General features: G+C 40.7%; 1 protein-coding gene and 1 long non-coding RNA gene across 6 annotated transcripts in view; one reads left to right on the top strand and one right to left on the bottom strand.

The window, feature by feature from the left end:
* The window catches only part of LOC148156088 (NLR family CARD domain-containing protein 3-like), a 434,099-nt gene that overhangs the window by 2,485 nt on the left and 415,914 nt on the right, over positions 1–15,700 (bottom strand). Inside the window, exons 1-5 of one of the 5 annotated variants that reach the window (XM_088010604.1) lie at positions 9,452–10,936; positions 7,641–7,726; positions 5,318–7,124; positions 1,540–1,716; positions 1,082–1,252 (exon numbers count right to left, since the gene is read on the bottom strand). In XM_088010604.1, the coding sequence (XP_087866730.1) occupies positions 1,082–1,252; positions 1,540–1,716; positions 5,318–7,124; positions 7,641–7,726; positions 9,452–9,579 (2,369 nt within the window). In that variant the 5' untranslated portion in view covers positions 9,580–10,936. Of the gene's footprint in view, positions 1–1,081; positions 1,253–1,539; positions 1,717–5,313; positions 7,125–7,640; positions 7,727–9,451; positions 11,071–15,700 lie in introns of those variants that run through there. The other 4 variants (XM_088010606.1, XM_088010605.1, XM_088010607.1 and 1 more) reach the window with 4 other exon arrangements.
* LOC148156098 (uncharacterized) overlaps positions 1–15,700 on the top strand; it is a 369,453-nt gene that overhangs the window by 25,818 nt on the left and 327,935 nt on the right. The window lies entirely within an intron of this gene.

The following is a 15,700-nucleotide window of genomic DNA, read 5'->3' as shown; positions in this document are numbered from 1 at the left end:
TCGCTTTCAACCAGCAGCCCCTGAGGAGAAATGCTGCCGTACTCCAGGCATTCCCCCAGTCATTTTAAGGATGCTTATTGGTTCCCCAAAAACGATGAAAAGTCGGGCATTATCATCAATCAATAAAATCCCCACGGGCCAATCTTGAAGACTGGACTTTATGTCGCTGAGACTTAGCTTTTGTCAACAACTCGGAGGCGGAAGTGAGAGCTCCGCGCAACGCAAATGAAGTCCCGGCCGGAACACGGTGCGCTAACTAATAAAACATAAATTAACGAAGCTTCGAGGCAGGTAAATTTTCCTCGAGGAATTTTAGTAATCGAGGTACTCGAATCATTCGAGGAATCGTTTCAGCCCTAATACAGAACCAGGAAAATGTTTGGAGCTGAAAACAGATTAGGATGATAAATTAATGAAGCAGGAACACGGCGTGTGCACCAACGATGAACCGCGTCAGTTTAAGCTGCAACAGAAGTAAGTTAACGATTGTGTGTGTGTGTGTGTGTGTGTGTGTGTGTGTGTGTGTGTGTGTGTGTGTGTGGGTGTGTGTGTGTGTGTGTGTAGGTGTGTGTGTGTATGTGTGTGTGGGAGTGGTCGCATGCTGACATGGACTCATAATTAAGTCCCGGCTCATGACGGCTCCTCCGTCACAGAAGGTCAGAGATGTGGATGAACATCATTATTTAGTGAATTCAGCCTCAGTCTGTCTTGGACATAAAGACATTTTATCAGATTTTATATCTGATTGTTTGTAGATATTTAGACATTTAATGATCCTAATATCAGAGTTTTATCAGCCTTTAGTCTCCAATCTGACCTTTGACCTTCTCTCTGCAGGTGTGGTTGGTGTCTGTGAAATGAAGGCTGTGATTGGTTGGATGTGATGGTGGGAGGAGGAACTGCTGGTGCTTTTATAAAACACAGAAACTTTGACTGGACCAAACCATAGAAGAAGAAAGCAGACTTTACCATGAAGATCCTCAGAGTGGATCAGTAGAATATCAGCTTCTGTCTGCAGTTTAGTGGCAACACAACTTTCACATCACAAACATCAGATCCAGAATAAAACATGGTTTCTTACCCTAATCGTTGTAATCTGCATTCAGGATCCTGTAGAAAACCACAGAGCTCCTTCACTCCAGAATCTTTCAGGTCGTTGTTGCTCAGGTCCAGTTCAGTCAGATGTTGGTTGGACTTCAGAGCTGAGGCCAGAGAAGAACAGCTGATCTCTGACAACCTGCAGTGGATCAATCTGAATAAAGAATAAAAGATGTGAGCTGAAGCAATAGGATGCAGGTTTGAGCATCATTTGACTTATTAACTTATTTTTGTTCATCAGTCCAAAACATTTTAAAGTGAAAAATAAAGATCAATATTCTCAAAGTCTGAAAAAGGAAAATAATTCATTTACAAAGCAAAATATTTTAGAAATTATATTCTGACATTTAGAGAGCAGATTGTTTTTAAAGAAAACAGAATAAATGTGAAGATAAATAAATATTAATGAAAGATTTTATAGGATAAATAGAGAAAACAAACCTCAGACTCTTCACTTTACTGACTGAACTCTGCAGGATCTCACACAGATGATTCAGTTCAGAGTCTGTAATGTCTATGTGGATCTGTCTTATTTCCAGTTCAGTCAGATGTTGGTTGGACTTCAGAGCTGAAGCCACAACTTCATATTCAGCCTCTCTGAGTTTACAGCCACCAAGTCTGAGATTAGAGAAGAAATAAAGTCAGTTCTGATTAAACCAGATCATCTATATAAACACATATGATAACATTGATATCGTCTGATGAACATCTGGTCTTCACATCAATTTACTGAGTTTGATCATTTCATAATTAACATCCTGGTTCTGGTTCTGTTCAAAGATCCATTTAATAGAGAAGCTGAGCAACAGGCTCCAATAGTTCAGGCTTCATGTTCTCAGAACAACTGAAGGTTTTAGCGGCGGCCATCTTGGCTACCTGTTAGCAAACCTCCCTGTTTCTTCCTGCTGAGCTCTGACTGCTGCAGCAACAATCTGGACCAGAAGCTCTTCATCACATGACTTTAAAACAGGATTTTCATTGGAAGATGAAGGAACGGATGAAACCAGTGGAGCTGATATCCTAACAGACCCAACATGGTGGAGCGGATGGTGATGATCAGAAAATAGTTTCTATTCATCCATTTTCTAGACAAACTTCAGCTTCTCTAGTTTGTCTGTGGCTCATTACAGCTGCTGTAGTTTCTGAACGTTCAATAAACGACACAATTGGACTAATTACCTCGTTCATTTGTGAGTATAAGTCATTCACAACAAACATCAAAGGACAAATATATTTCATTAAGTATTTAACAAACAAATCACTCAGATGGTGATAATTATGTGGAATTAAATTAATTGTCTAATATAAAAATATTAGTTTGGTTCTCTGGCATCTTGCTTTGAGCTCAGAGTCTGAGAGGCTTTTCCTCCATCAGACATGATATTTATATTTGTCTCTTATTTAGTGGAAATATTGATATTGATGAGATTTTCTCCAAAATAATAACATTTTTCAACCTTTATAGCTCCACTGTTGAAAATGAGGCTCTAACATTCATGAATGACATTGAAATAAAATCCAGTCCAACATCTGGTTTGATTCCTCTGGATCCTGTTGGAGGAAAAATATCACAAGATTTTAACTCAACTCTTTGGTTCCTCCTATCAGTCTGTAGTTTCTCATATTGAGGTCAAAGTTCAGATCTACCATGACTGATTGATTCCTGCTGGCCTCAGGTTTACAACCAGCTTCTGACTGAGGAACCAGTATCCTCCTCCCAGTGTCAGAATCTCACTGAGGAAGAAACTGCATCAGGTTTTCCATCACTTCCATATGTTTGCTATAACTGATGTATATCTGCATATAAAATAGTTTTATTTCCAGTTTCTGTGGGCGAGTGGTAGATCTCAGCCAGCTGGTGAGAGAAAAAGTAGATCCTGGTCTCCAACAGTTTGGTCAGCTGCTCTAGAGTGATGCAGCTCATGTCTCTCCAGGTCTTTATGGACATTAACAGCTTCATAAAGGCTGCAGATGAAGAGCTGATGAGGAAAATGGTTCCAGCTCTGGAAGCAGATTCTCAGAGCTTTGGGAGGATCTGACAGAAACCAGGACTCCCCCAGAAATGACTTTTTATGACAGCAGACAACAATCACTAACTTATTTATTTAACCTTCATTTCACCAAGAAAATCCCACTGAGATTGAAAATCTCTTTTGCAAAAGAATCCTGACCAAGACTGGCAGCAGACAGAGGCTACAGAACCATCCATTCATGTTGCTCTCATTTATAACCTCAGAGGAAACTAGTGGGCAGAAGAAAAGTCGGTTCACAAAGTTTCCAACTAGATTAAAGGGCAACAATTTTGATGCAGGAGTTTATTTTTGTTAGGTTCCGTGTTTCTGTATGTTTATTTTTGAGTTTTCCTATGTTTTCCTGTTTCCTTGTGAGTCTCTGTCCTGTCCTCCCCGTTGATTGCTCCCCAGGTGTGTCTCATTCCCTTAATTACCCCGTGTGTATTTAAACCCACCTGTTGTCTGTGTTCCTCGTCGGATCCTTGTCGTTGTCTATGTCTAGTCGGCACTCTCCAGTGGAACTGGCAAGTCCTGGTTTGTGCTGGCTCCCGTTTAGTCCGTTTTGCCAGTAGAACTGTTAAAGTCCTGGAAGTGTGAGCTCTCGTGTCTAGTCCTGTGAATCAGTTGCTACCGGTACTTAGCTGTGAGCTAGTCTCTGCCGTGCTGCCTGTATGGACTGTTGAGCTATTTTCATCATTAAATTCATTATCTTCACCATAACCTGGGTTCTCTGCGTCTCTCGTCACCACCAACAACCCCACCTTACGACAATTTTAATGGTCCAAGTTTCCATCAAACCTAAACAGGGATTTTATAGAAAAGAGTCAAAGATCCAAAGATGTGAATTATGGGGAAGCGTCCCAATGAGTGAAAGTTAAAAATGGGTCTGATTGATTGGATCTGTCAGAAAAAAACAGTTTTATAGAATTTTATACTTGAAGACTGATAAAAAGTGGAATATTTTTAAAAACCTCTAAACATTAAAAGCTGCAGCAATGCTGTCCTGGAGCAGCTGAATGTTTAGATGGTTGAAATCGTCCAAAGAATGAAGGAAGTAAAGGCCAAAAACCACCAGAAGCAATTTGAGCAACAAAGAAGAAACAGAGCAACAATGCAAACAATGAATGCTGCATTCACACAGCATTCATTGTGTGAATGAATATAATGAAGACATCTGGACCAGTTTTTTCAGTAACGCTGCTTTTTCAAATCCAGTAATCAGACTAAAGTTACTTCTACGTGTCTTGGGGAGCGACGGCCGTTTCTATGCGACAGGATCAGCAGCGACAGAAACGTAAACAATGGAGGGAGATGAACATTTTGTTGATGGAAAATCAGGAACTATTGAGTTTCTGTCACCAAGTCTGATTATTATAAGTGACTCTGGGCTTGTTTTTTCTAAAGACGCTTGCAGTTTTCTGGTTTTGTTTCTGAACGTGAAGTTCCTCATTTGGGTTTGGAAATAAGCAGAGACACATAATAAACCCCAGAATTTGTCTGACATCCAGGTAGTTTCAGTCAGACTCTCCCTGTCCATCATTTCCCAGATGATCCGTCCTGCTGTGTCTTTGTTAATGTCAAGTTAATATATTTGCTGTGAATGACATCAAGCTTTGCTTTGCGCTCCAGAAAACTGCAAACATTGAGACTAATATGAACAGCAATAAACATGAAAACAGCCATGAATGAACGAGTCTGTAAAGTTGTGCAACTAAACACCATTATAATCATTAATATTAAGATAAGTGTCATAAATCTGTGCAGAAGGTGATCTGAGCTGTGGAGCAGCAGGAGAAGCTCTGTGTGCTGAGCTATGACAGCAAACACAGGGCCGTAACACAGAACCTGGAGGCTGGGGCAAGGGGGGGGCGGCTTAAATCCTATTTAGAGTTTATACACAACAGAGGAAAACACAAAGATTACTACAGTTATTTGTGTTATTGTAACCATTAAATAATCTGCCCTTCAGTTCAACCTTATAAGTGAGACACATTGTTGATGTTACTATTATAAAATACCTTAGAATTAAGTTTTGGCAAAGCTTAATGTAATTTTCACAGGTGGTGGAGCGTTGTCATTAGCAGCTGCTGAAAGTAACTAGAAAAGTTACTTTTCATGTAACTTAGTTACTTTCCACATCAGGTAATCAATAATCTGATTAAAGTTACTTTTCCAAAGTCACTAAGCCATCACTGGTCTGGACTCACCGAGCCTTTCTGCAGTTCCTCACAGCTGGAACCAGTCTCAGTCGGCCCGCTTCTGATGTGTTGTACTTCTCCAGGTCCAACTCATCCAGAACCTCTGACATCTGCAGCATGAAGGCCAGAGCTGAACACTGGATTTCTGAGAGTTTATTCCCTGATTCCAGGAGCTGTTGGATCTCCTGAAACACTGAGAGGTTGTTCATCTCCACCAGGCAGTGGAAAATGTTGATGCTTCTGTCAGGAGAGATTCTATCAGAGTTCATCTTCTTTAGATTGTTGATGATTCTCTGGATGGTTTCTGGACGGTTCTTTGTCCGACCCAGCAGGCCTCCTAACAGACTCTGGTTGGACTCCAGAGTGAGACCATGAAGGAAGCGAACAAACAGATCCAGGTGGCCATTTTTACTGCTGAGGGATTTAGACATAACTCTGTCCATGAAACCCTCCAGAGATGTTTCACTACACTCATACATAGATGAATTATAATTATAATAATTTTCTCCCAGGAACTTCTCCATCACCCCTGTTTTTCTGCTGGTGAAACAGTAGAACATGTAAACTGCAGCCAGAAACTCCTGGATGCTCAGATGAACAAAGCAGTAAACTGGTTTCTGGAAGATCAGATTCTCTCTTTTGAAGATCTCTGTACAAACTCCTGAGTACACTGAGGCCTCTGTGACATCCAGACCACAGTGCTCCAGGTCTTCTTGGTAGAACATGATGTTTCCTTTCTCCAGATGTTCAAACGCCAGCCTCCCCAGCTTCAGAAGAACTTCCCTGTCAGCCTTCATCAGCTTCTGCGGACTTGTCTCATGTCCTCCATGGTACTTGTTCTTCTTCCTCTTTGTCTGGACCAGCAGGAAGTGTGAGTACATGTCAGTCATGGTCTTGGGCAGCTCTCCTCTCTGCTCTGAGGTCAACATGTTCTCCAGAACCGTAGCAGTGATCCAGCAGAAGACTGGGATTCCACACATGATGTGGAGGCTCCTGCAGGTCTGGATGTGGGAGATGATTCTCCTGGACAGCTCTTCATCACTGAACCTCCTCCTGAAGTACTCCTCCTTCTGGGCGTCGGTGAAGCCTCGTACTTCTGTTGCCCTGGAAACACATGAAGGAGGGATCTGATTGGCCGCTGCAGGTCTGGTAGTTATCCAGATGAGAGCCGAGGGAAGCAGATTCCCCTTGATGAGGTTTGTCAGCAGAACGTTGACTGATGACTTCTGTGTGATGTCAGAAACCAGCTGCCTGCTGCTGAAGTCCAGCGAAAGTCTGTTTTCATCCAGGCCATCAAAGATGAAAAGCAGTTTGCATTTATCCAGCTGCTCTGCTGGGAGCTTCTGGAGTGTTGGATGGAAAACATGGAGCAGTGAGAGAAGACTGTGCTGCTGATCTCGGATCAGGTTCAGCTCCCTGAACAACAGCAGAACCACCACACTGACATCCTGGTTCTCCAAGCCCTCGGCCCAGTCCAGAGTGAACTTCTGCACTGAGAAAGTTTTTCCAACACCAGCGACGCCGTTGGTCAGAACCACTCTGATGGCTCCATGTTGGTCAGGGAAGGATTTAAAGATGTCCTGGCACCTGATTGGAGAGTCATGGAGGTTCTGGATCTGGGAAGCTCTCTCCAGCCTCTTCACCTCATGTTGGGTATTAACCTCTTCACTCCATCCCTCTGTGATGTAGAGATCAGTGTAGATCCTGTTGAGGAGGGTTCTACTTCCTGTTACATCACTTCCTTCAGTCACACATTCATATCTCCTCCTCAGACTGATCTTATGTTCCTTTAGAACCTCCTGCAGACCAACATCTGCTGAAACAGAAGAAACAACTGCATTAAAAACATGACGCTGATTAACCCATGTGAAGCTGACACCCCACCCACTTCAAAAAATCCAGCAAATAGTCTGAATGGTTAGTGCTCCGTTTGTGCAGGTTTGTGCCGTTAAAATTTTCGTTTGTGCAGTTTTGGTTTCTGAGATATGAAAAATTATTTTTTAGGTCATCCAGAGTTCACCATCCCTCAATATTGCTCCAAAACAAACCAAAGTGGGCTAGTTTGTTAGTGCTCCGTTTGTGCAGGTTTGTGCCATTAAAGCTGTCGTTTGTGCAGCTTTCGTCTTTGAAATATTAAAAGTTATAATTTTGGCCGATGACATCACCATCACCCCAACTTGCTCCAAAACAAACCAAAATTCTTCGTTTAAATTCTTCAGATTTTCAGCTGATGTACAATGTGTATCTTCTTTTGTTTTGAACTTCAATAAAGATTTAGAACAAGAAGAAATTTGTCTCATTTCAAGAAATGTTTTAAGATTGCAATGTTCACCAATATAGTATTCCTTGGACCGGTCACTCCTCATAGAGGGACAGACGGATCCTGCAGGTTCTGCTCTCAGTCTGAGGTTCTGATCTCTGAAACACAAAATGTTATTCAGATCAATTACTGAGAAACTCTGAGATAAAAACACTGAAGAAGATCAGGGGCCTCATGCATAAAAGGCACTAAAACTTGGAGTACAGAAACATTTAGAAAAGTTCGGCACACAAAAAAATCGGATGCATAAAACCGTGCATCACATTTTAGGAATCCTAATTTCCTAAAGGACAGAGAGTCTCTGAGTGGGAAAGTGGACATTTATTCTAAATAGTATAATCATGTTTATAAGTTTACATTTACAGAATAAAGCTGCTTTATGTCCATAAGGCTCATTCACAAAGCGGCTCGACTGAAGGATGGCTGCAGCTGGACCGGTACCGGTACCGCTCGGCTCCTTCTTTAAGTTCTGCTCAGAGGTCCAGGATGATCCGTCCGGATTAATCTAAACACTAATAAACTATCAGATCAATCTGATCTCTGATCAATCCTCCCTCTGAATCCTTCCATTGTTCTCCATCAGAGCCAAAGCTCCTCAGGTAGCTGCTCACCTGGATGCAGCTACTGATGGACCTGATTGTCTCCACACCTGATCGCCTTCAATAATCACACCTGTTGATTATTTTTAATCAGCAGGTTGGAGTTAATCTGCTGATTCAACCTGTTTTCTCTTTTAGTGAGAATGAAATTACTCCATAGATGCATTCAGAGCGATGAGTTACATCTTTATGAGACAAAAACTGAGGAAAAGTATTATTTACGTTCTAGTGAGGTTTTCACATCCTTTTACTTTTATTTTCTTTATTTTGTGTGCGTGTGTGTGTGTTTTAGCTTATTGTCTGAGGATAAATGCAGTTCAGTTTCATTGTTTACGTTTAAGCAATAAAATTTTAAAATCATGAAAAACATCGAGTTTGATGCTTCTTGGTCTAAATAACTGAATGTTGTCAGATTTCAGTATTTAGTGAGTTTTGACTCTTTGTGGTTTGATATTGTCCACAGAAAAAGTTTGTGTGGCTGCTGCACATTTTCACGCCAGTGAAAAAGTGTCGGTATATTTATGCAAACCTTGACGCAAAGTTAATTTTTATACATGCCGACTTTTGCATAAAATTATGGGACCAGACATTTTTTGTTCACACGATTTATGAGGCTCCAGAACACAAACTGCTGCAGAGAAGCAGAAGGTTAAAGTTCTGGATCATCAACCTGGATCACATGGTCCCAGTATATAGACTGGTCCCAGTGATCCCAGTATATAGACTTGTCCCAGTGTTCCCAGTATATGGACTGGGCCCAGTGTTCCCAGTATATAAACTGGTCCCATATAAACTGGTTCCAGTGTTCCCACTATATAGATGGGGCCCAGTGTTCCCAGTATATAAACTGGGCCCAGTGTTCCCAGTATATAAACTAGTCCCATATAAACTGGTCCCAGTGTTCCCACTATATAGACGGGGCCCAGTGTTCCCAGTATATAAACTGGTCCCAGTAAAGTTGTTTCCTCTCTCAGTGGGTTTATCTCTGAATTGTTGCTCTTTAAAGTTCTGGTTGTTTCTGTTTCCATGGATCGTTTCCATCCATCTCTGACTCACTGAAGCCTCATTAAAACTCCTCTGATTGGCTGACATTCCTCATGTCTACTCAGCTTTAAGTTGGCAGAAAAATTAAGTTTCTTTTTATTTATTTGCTGAAGATAAACAAGTTAATATTAAATAAATCTGTGTGGAGTCACATGAATCAGTTAGAAACTGGTTTCTTACTTCCTGTCTGAGGGTCCAGGTTCAGTACTGAAGTTTAGAGGTTTATCTCTGGACCGGTCACTCCTCATAGAGGGACAGACGGATCCTGCAGGTTCTGCTCTGTCCCTTTTTCGGATCCAAAGTTTCATCTTCTGGATCTCAGTGAGTCTGAAAGAGAAACCAGAACCAGTCAGTTCCCAGTGATCCAGTCAGCAGAAAGTTGATCCCATCATGTGTTCAGAGGATCAGAGGAACCTGATCCAGCAGGAACCATCTGGGTTTGAATTGTTCTCTCCTTCACTTCTTCAGGACCTTCTGATGTCTGCTGGCTGATCCAGAACCTCCTGGAGAACTTCTGACTTTATTAACAACATTTAAAACCTGAAACCTGAACTGGAATCATGTTCCAGGTCTGCAGAAACATCCAGAGTGAGGTCAGATGTAGTGAATGAAGGAGTGAACATTTCCTATGAAGTGGTGATGTGTTGGTCCTGAACAGATGGGCTCAGTTAAAGCAGCGGTTCTGAAACCTTTGGGGTCCAGACCTCCTTTAGACGGGCTGCCAGTCCTGCTGAGAGTCGGTTCAGTCAGAGAGGCAGGAATATGTGGAAGGAATATTTTCCAGACGGACCAACAATCAGAGAGATTCAGGATCAGGTGATCCATGGAGATCATGAGGAGGATCTGATCTCTCAGCTTCCAGCAGATCTGTTCAGGTTTCCAGCTTAGAGAGACAAAGAGTTTCTCACTGCTGCAGGAGAAACAACAAGTCCAACTGGAAAAGAAACAACTCAGAGAGGAGGAAGAGGGAAATCTGTTGAGTTTAAATCTGCTTTGACTCCACAGATCAGAGAAACTTCAGTTTCTGATGAACCCCAGACTGCAGAGGAAGGAGAGATGTGTCACATTTTAGGATTTAAATAATCAGGAAAAGCAGTTTAACAGGATGGAGTATTATGGACACACTAAGAAAATATATAAAATATATAAAATATGAGAATAAAGTCAGAATATAACAACTTTATTCTGGTAATATTATAAATTTCTTCCAAAAAAATTATATTTTATTTTTATCTTATTATGGTTTTAATACTCTGTGGTAGTTTAAAGTGTTTTTGTTCTGGTTTTTCCTACTAAGATGAAACCAGTTCTGCTCTTTAAAAGACTCATTAAGTTCTTATTTAGTTTATATTCATATCATTATTGCTCACAATCAGATCACCTCCAGGTGTTGGTGCTGCCTAAAGGTGGGATCATGTGGGATCCTGTAGATCTCAGTCGCAGTAACTAAGTTGTGGCACTTTGTTAAATATTTCTCTCATGAAATATAAATGTGTTTCTTCATGTAACAACAATTTATAAGCAGCAACGATTCACAGTAAAGTCTCCATTTCAATTCATTTAATTTTCCGTCTAAATCCTTCCTTGATCAGCCCTTAAATTAAATAAATCCAGTAAAGCTCGACCCCAACATGGATCCATGACAGACGAGCTTCTATCCGCCCCACCGAGAGGGGAAGCGCAGATCGATGCTCTAAATGATTCCCATCAGAACCGGTCCAATCCTCCAACATGTTCCTGATCATTGATCCTCCTGAATAAATTCCTGCCTTGTTTAAAGAGCAGAAAGATCTGATTCTCAGACAAACATGTTGGTTTCAATGACTGAGAGAAGTTTGATGATCTTAGTGTTGAGCTCTGACATGGAGAAGAACCAGGAGTCGTTTCCACTCTGACCATCCAAGGAGGATCTGATGGAGCTTCATTCAGAACCTGATGGTCCGATAGAGACCATCTGGTTCTGAATCAGATCCACTTGAGGTATAATTTAGATTAAATGCAGAAATGGTTGATGATCCATGATGTTTGAACCGCAGAGTTGAAACTGGAATCATATAATTTTTTAATGGAGGTCTAATCGTACAGCGTTAATCTGATTATTGTCAGATGCTCAACATCTAATTTATTGATTCATTGATTGTGAGAACAATCCAAATATCAATCTAGAAATGAAATTCACTTATGGATTTGTGTATCTGTATTAATTTTAATATTGGACAAAGTGCCTGATTTTGTTTCATTTGGAAACATTAAGTTGATGCAGAACTTGGTATCGTCACATGGCCACAATGACAGATAAAGAGATCAGCAGTTAGAAACAGCTCACCTCTCTGATGGTGGAGATCCAGGAGATTTAAAGTCAATGGGATGATGTTAGGTAAATTGTGTTATTATCAACTATTTGTTATACTGTTTTATATGTTCTTAGTTTATGTACTCTTATTTGTTTTAGTCATATATTTTAAGAAATGTTTCTGTATTGTTAATCACTCTGATTTGCTTTCTCAGAGGGCCTCTCTGAAGAAGAGCAGTGACAGCAGCTCTTCACAGAATGCCCTTCTTAGATAGCTATAAAACCATCGCCTTGAAGATGTACAACTTGTCCTATTTGATCCTGGGTCAGGAACTAGATAAGCCAGTGTGAGATAGATTGTGTTGTTAGTTAGTGATAATATTGGCGCTGTGACTGTGTGATGAAGCGTCTTTCCCCCTCCCTTTAGAGTTACAGCGCTCTCTGTGATTAGGGATCCTAAAGACAATAAAAAGAGAGGGGCAGGCAAATGTGCTTCAGAGCAGCAGGAGATTTGTAATTGAAAGCACATCTCTGTCTGTTCTCCTCGCGAGTATTAAGAATCTAACTCTCTCTTGTCTTTCCTGTGTTATTTGCTGTGTTTAATAGGTGTCAACTCTGACAGATGACCCTTTGACCTGTCGCTCTTAAAGGACACACAGCTGGGTTCTGGTCCTGGTTCTGGTTCTGGTCTGAGTCTCTGATGGATCCTGACAGAAACATGATGATTAAAACTGAATCTGTTCAGTCTGGATGAAGCAGCAAAGAGGAGCAGCAGCAGCTTCATCACCACGTCTGTTTTGGCCTGATATAGTGAACGCTGTGTGAAAAGGGCTGTGGACAGTTAGAGATGGTGACCTCACCTCTGACCTTTGCTCTGGCTCTCATCTTCCCCACACAGAGTGGTTTTAGAGGGAGGGACTCCCTCCTCTCTGTCCTCACACTGATCCATGCTGCTGAATTCACATCAGCTCACACACACTTTCTAGCTTCACCTGCAGAGGAAACACACATCATTCATCTGCACATCAACTCTGATCATCCTTTACATCATTAGTGCTGGAAAAAGATCAGCTGCTCCTCCTCTGATTGGCTCTTCTTCTCTGCTTCATATCAGTGTCAGGTGAATGCAGTCAGACAGCAGAGAGGCAGAGGAAGCTGCATCAGCTGCTGCACTTCTACTATCAGTCCACTAGATGGAGACATGGAGCAACATTTACATTCACTGATTCAACCTGAACAACAGGAAGGATTTTAGTTCATTATTTATCTCTACCAGTGGATTAAATTCACCACTAAAGATGAACTATTTAGTAATTTGACTGAATTGAACACATTTTGCTATAATAAGATTTAACTTTAAAGGAAGCAGGATAAGATTGTTGTGTCCGACTTTAACGATGGAGACCAGAGTTTGATGCAAGGAAATAAAATTATGAATCAGTTTTTTCAGAGAAGAAAAAAAACATCTGATGTTAATCAATAATCCTGTAGATTAACCTTCAAACAGCAAAGATGCAACTTTTATCTGAAATCAGAAGTGAACCTTTTCTCCAAACATCAGAGCAGAAACGGTCAGTAAAGTTCCTGAAGACAAAGTTCATGTAGAAAACAAAGCAAACTTACAGTTTGTTCAAACGATCCAAAGAGCTGAAGAAGAAAATGTGATCAACAAACTGAGACCCAACAGAACCGCAGGAGAACCAGACTGGTGCCACACCTGAAAAGACTGTAATGGGACAGGACTGGACTTTTACCTGATCTGAACGATTCAGAGTTCAAAGTCAAGGTGTTATAAATGTTGATTAACTGATCATGTGACGGCTCACCTGGTTTGTAGTTTCTTGTTCCAGAGCAGCAGAAGGTTTGCTGTAAAATCAGAGGCAGGTTGATAAAGTCTTCATGAGGAAGGAGAGAAGTTCTGATGGAAATGTTTGATGATGGTTAATGAGGATAAAGCTGCTACCACCACCTGATTGTTTATCTTTGTGGTAATAATTGTTTATTATGTTCTTAAGTTTTTAAATCTTTGTTTTCATTGTTATGTTTGCAACTTAAATTGAGGAGAAATGAGTCCAGAGAAAAGAGCAGCTGGTTGATTCCTGCTGCAGTAACTGGTCTGACTATGAATACAGTCAGAATATGAAGATAAAGTTAAACAAACTAAACTGTAGTTCTTAACATCACCACATTACTGCAGCTGAAACCACACGTTGTTATAATATAGATTATTAATATAGCTCCTATATAATCATTGATCATCATGTCAGTGAGGTGAGCAGAGTGAGGACAGTCTCTGGTTAAACCAGGATCAGCTGAGCAGGTTCTGCTGATCCAGGTTCAAACCCTGATTTCATTTCAATCATCAACCTGAATCTAAAGTCAGATCAGCAGCAGAAGGTGGCAGCTTGTTCCAGACTCATTATTTACACATGCAGCTGTTTTCCAGCTGTTCTCCACAGCTGGAGGGAGGGAGGGGGGATGTTTGGAGGAGAGAACCTGAACATTCAGCCTCCAGGTTTTACAGCTGGATTCTGACCTCAGCAGCTGGAACAACGACACAGATGAAACCAGAGACTCCTGGAAAATGGATGTTTGGATCTGATCAGGTCTGCAGATTCACTGACTGGGATTTATTCAGAAAATGTCTCAGAGCTGAGAAGAGCTGAGCTTCTTCAGACTGAATGCTGGGAAATCTTCACTCCTCCCATTCAGGGATGTTCAGGTTCTGAACTTTAAAAACTAGAATCAGTTGGAAACATCAGGAATTTGGTCCATTAAAGTGTTAATAATAAAATCAAACCTTCTGCTGTTAGTTGAGTAAAGTCTGTTTCCACTAAGAACTGTGAGCGTTTCCTCCAGTCTGTGTTCGACTTTAATCTCCTGCAGGAAACCAAACCTCCACGTCTCGACTGGAGTCGCCGTGGCAACGCCTTTCAGACATCAGGATGGTGGGTTGAGACTGGATGAGAGCCGATGAGTTGATTTTATTTAGTGGCAGAGCTGCATTCATCCATTCATCATCCCAGTTTTCCTGCCATGCAGATTAATCTCCACTAATCTGAAGCTTGGAGACCAAAATGTCACAAACTGGGATTAAGAGAGTTGAGATGTTGAAATCTGTCACATTTAGAAAAGAAGCTTCATGATGCTATGATTTGTTCTTCTGAACAACTTTTTAAAATATTTACTCTTTATAACAAATCAAACTGATCAGAATTATTATTTTGAAGCAACAATCATCAGTTTAATTGATCAATTATGTTATTGGCAAACTAATATAAAGTAAACTGATGTATGGAAGAACAAACATGCCTCAGTCAAGATAATCACCATTCATATCATATTTATAACCACATTAGCTATCAAAGCTAACATCTTGTATTCCACATATGTAAAGATTAAAACCTTTAGATTAAAATGTGTAGAAAATTATAAACTTATGTCCAGTTTTATTTGCTACAACAGAGTTTTAGGGCCAAACTAAGAAAAAATATAAAATAAAATTACAAACTAAGTCTGTCTGTGTGGTGATAAAATGATCCTAAGTAAAAAGGGAGGTTCTGGTTCTGTTCTGTTCTGGGGATGACTGTGGGGCTACTGGAGATGATGGTCCAGAGGAACTTTAGATCAAATCAGGAACATTATGGATCACCCTGACCATCCTCTTCATCAGACGGCCTTAGAGAAACAGTGTCTTCAGTCAGAGGCTCCTTGAAATGTGCTGCGACACAGACCACTACAGGAGACTTTTCCTGCCCACAACCATCACCACCTACAATAAGTCTTTGAAGAGCCTTGAATAATATGTGTTACATTTCATTTCCCCTTGGGATCAATATGTTTGAATCTGAATCAAGTGTTAAAGTCGTCATGATTGTAGTTCCTTATTCTCACTTTTATACTTTTTATCTTTGTGTTTATATTCTTGTTCAAACTGAAGTTGCTGCTCTGACAGCTGCATTTCTTTACCATGGTACGATAAGCTATACTTTGATTAAACTATCAGTTTTTATGACACTTTTATGTCCCTGTTTATTTAAAGGGTCCAAAGTAAAGAGTGATCCCTTCTACCCAAATAATGGAGTCCAGGACTTGAATCTTTTTAAAAATCTTTGTTCATCAATTAAAAATCCCAC

The sequence above is a fragment of the Poecilia mexicana genome, unplaced genomic scaffold (assembly GCF_051168715.1).
Source record: "Poecilia mexicana isolate PSO_F unplaced genomic scaffold, ASM5116871v1 scaffold_12, whole genome shotgun sequence".
NCBI classification, from domain to species: Eukaryota; Metazoa; Chordata; class Actinopteri; order Cyprinodontiformes; family Poeciliidae; genus Poecilia; species Poecilia mexicana.
This window is presented reverse-complemented; position numbering and strand designations above follow the sequence as displayed.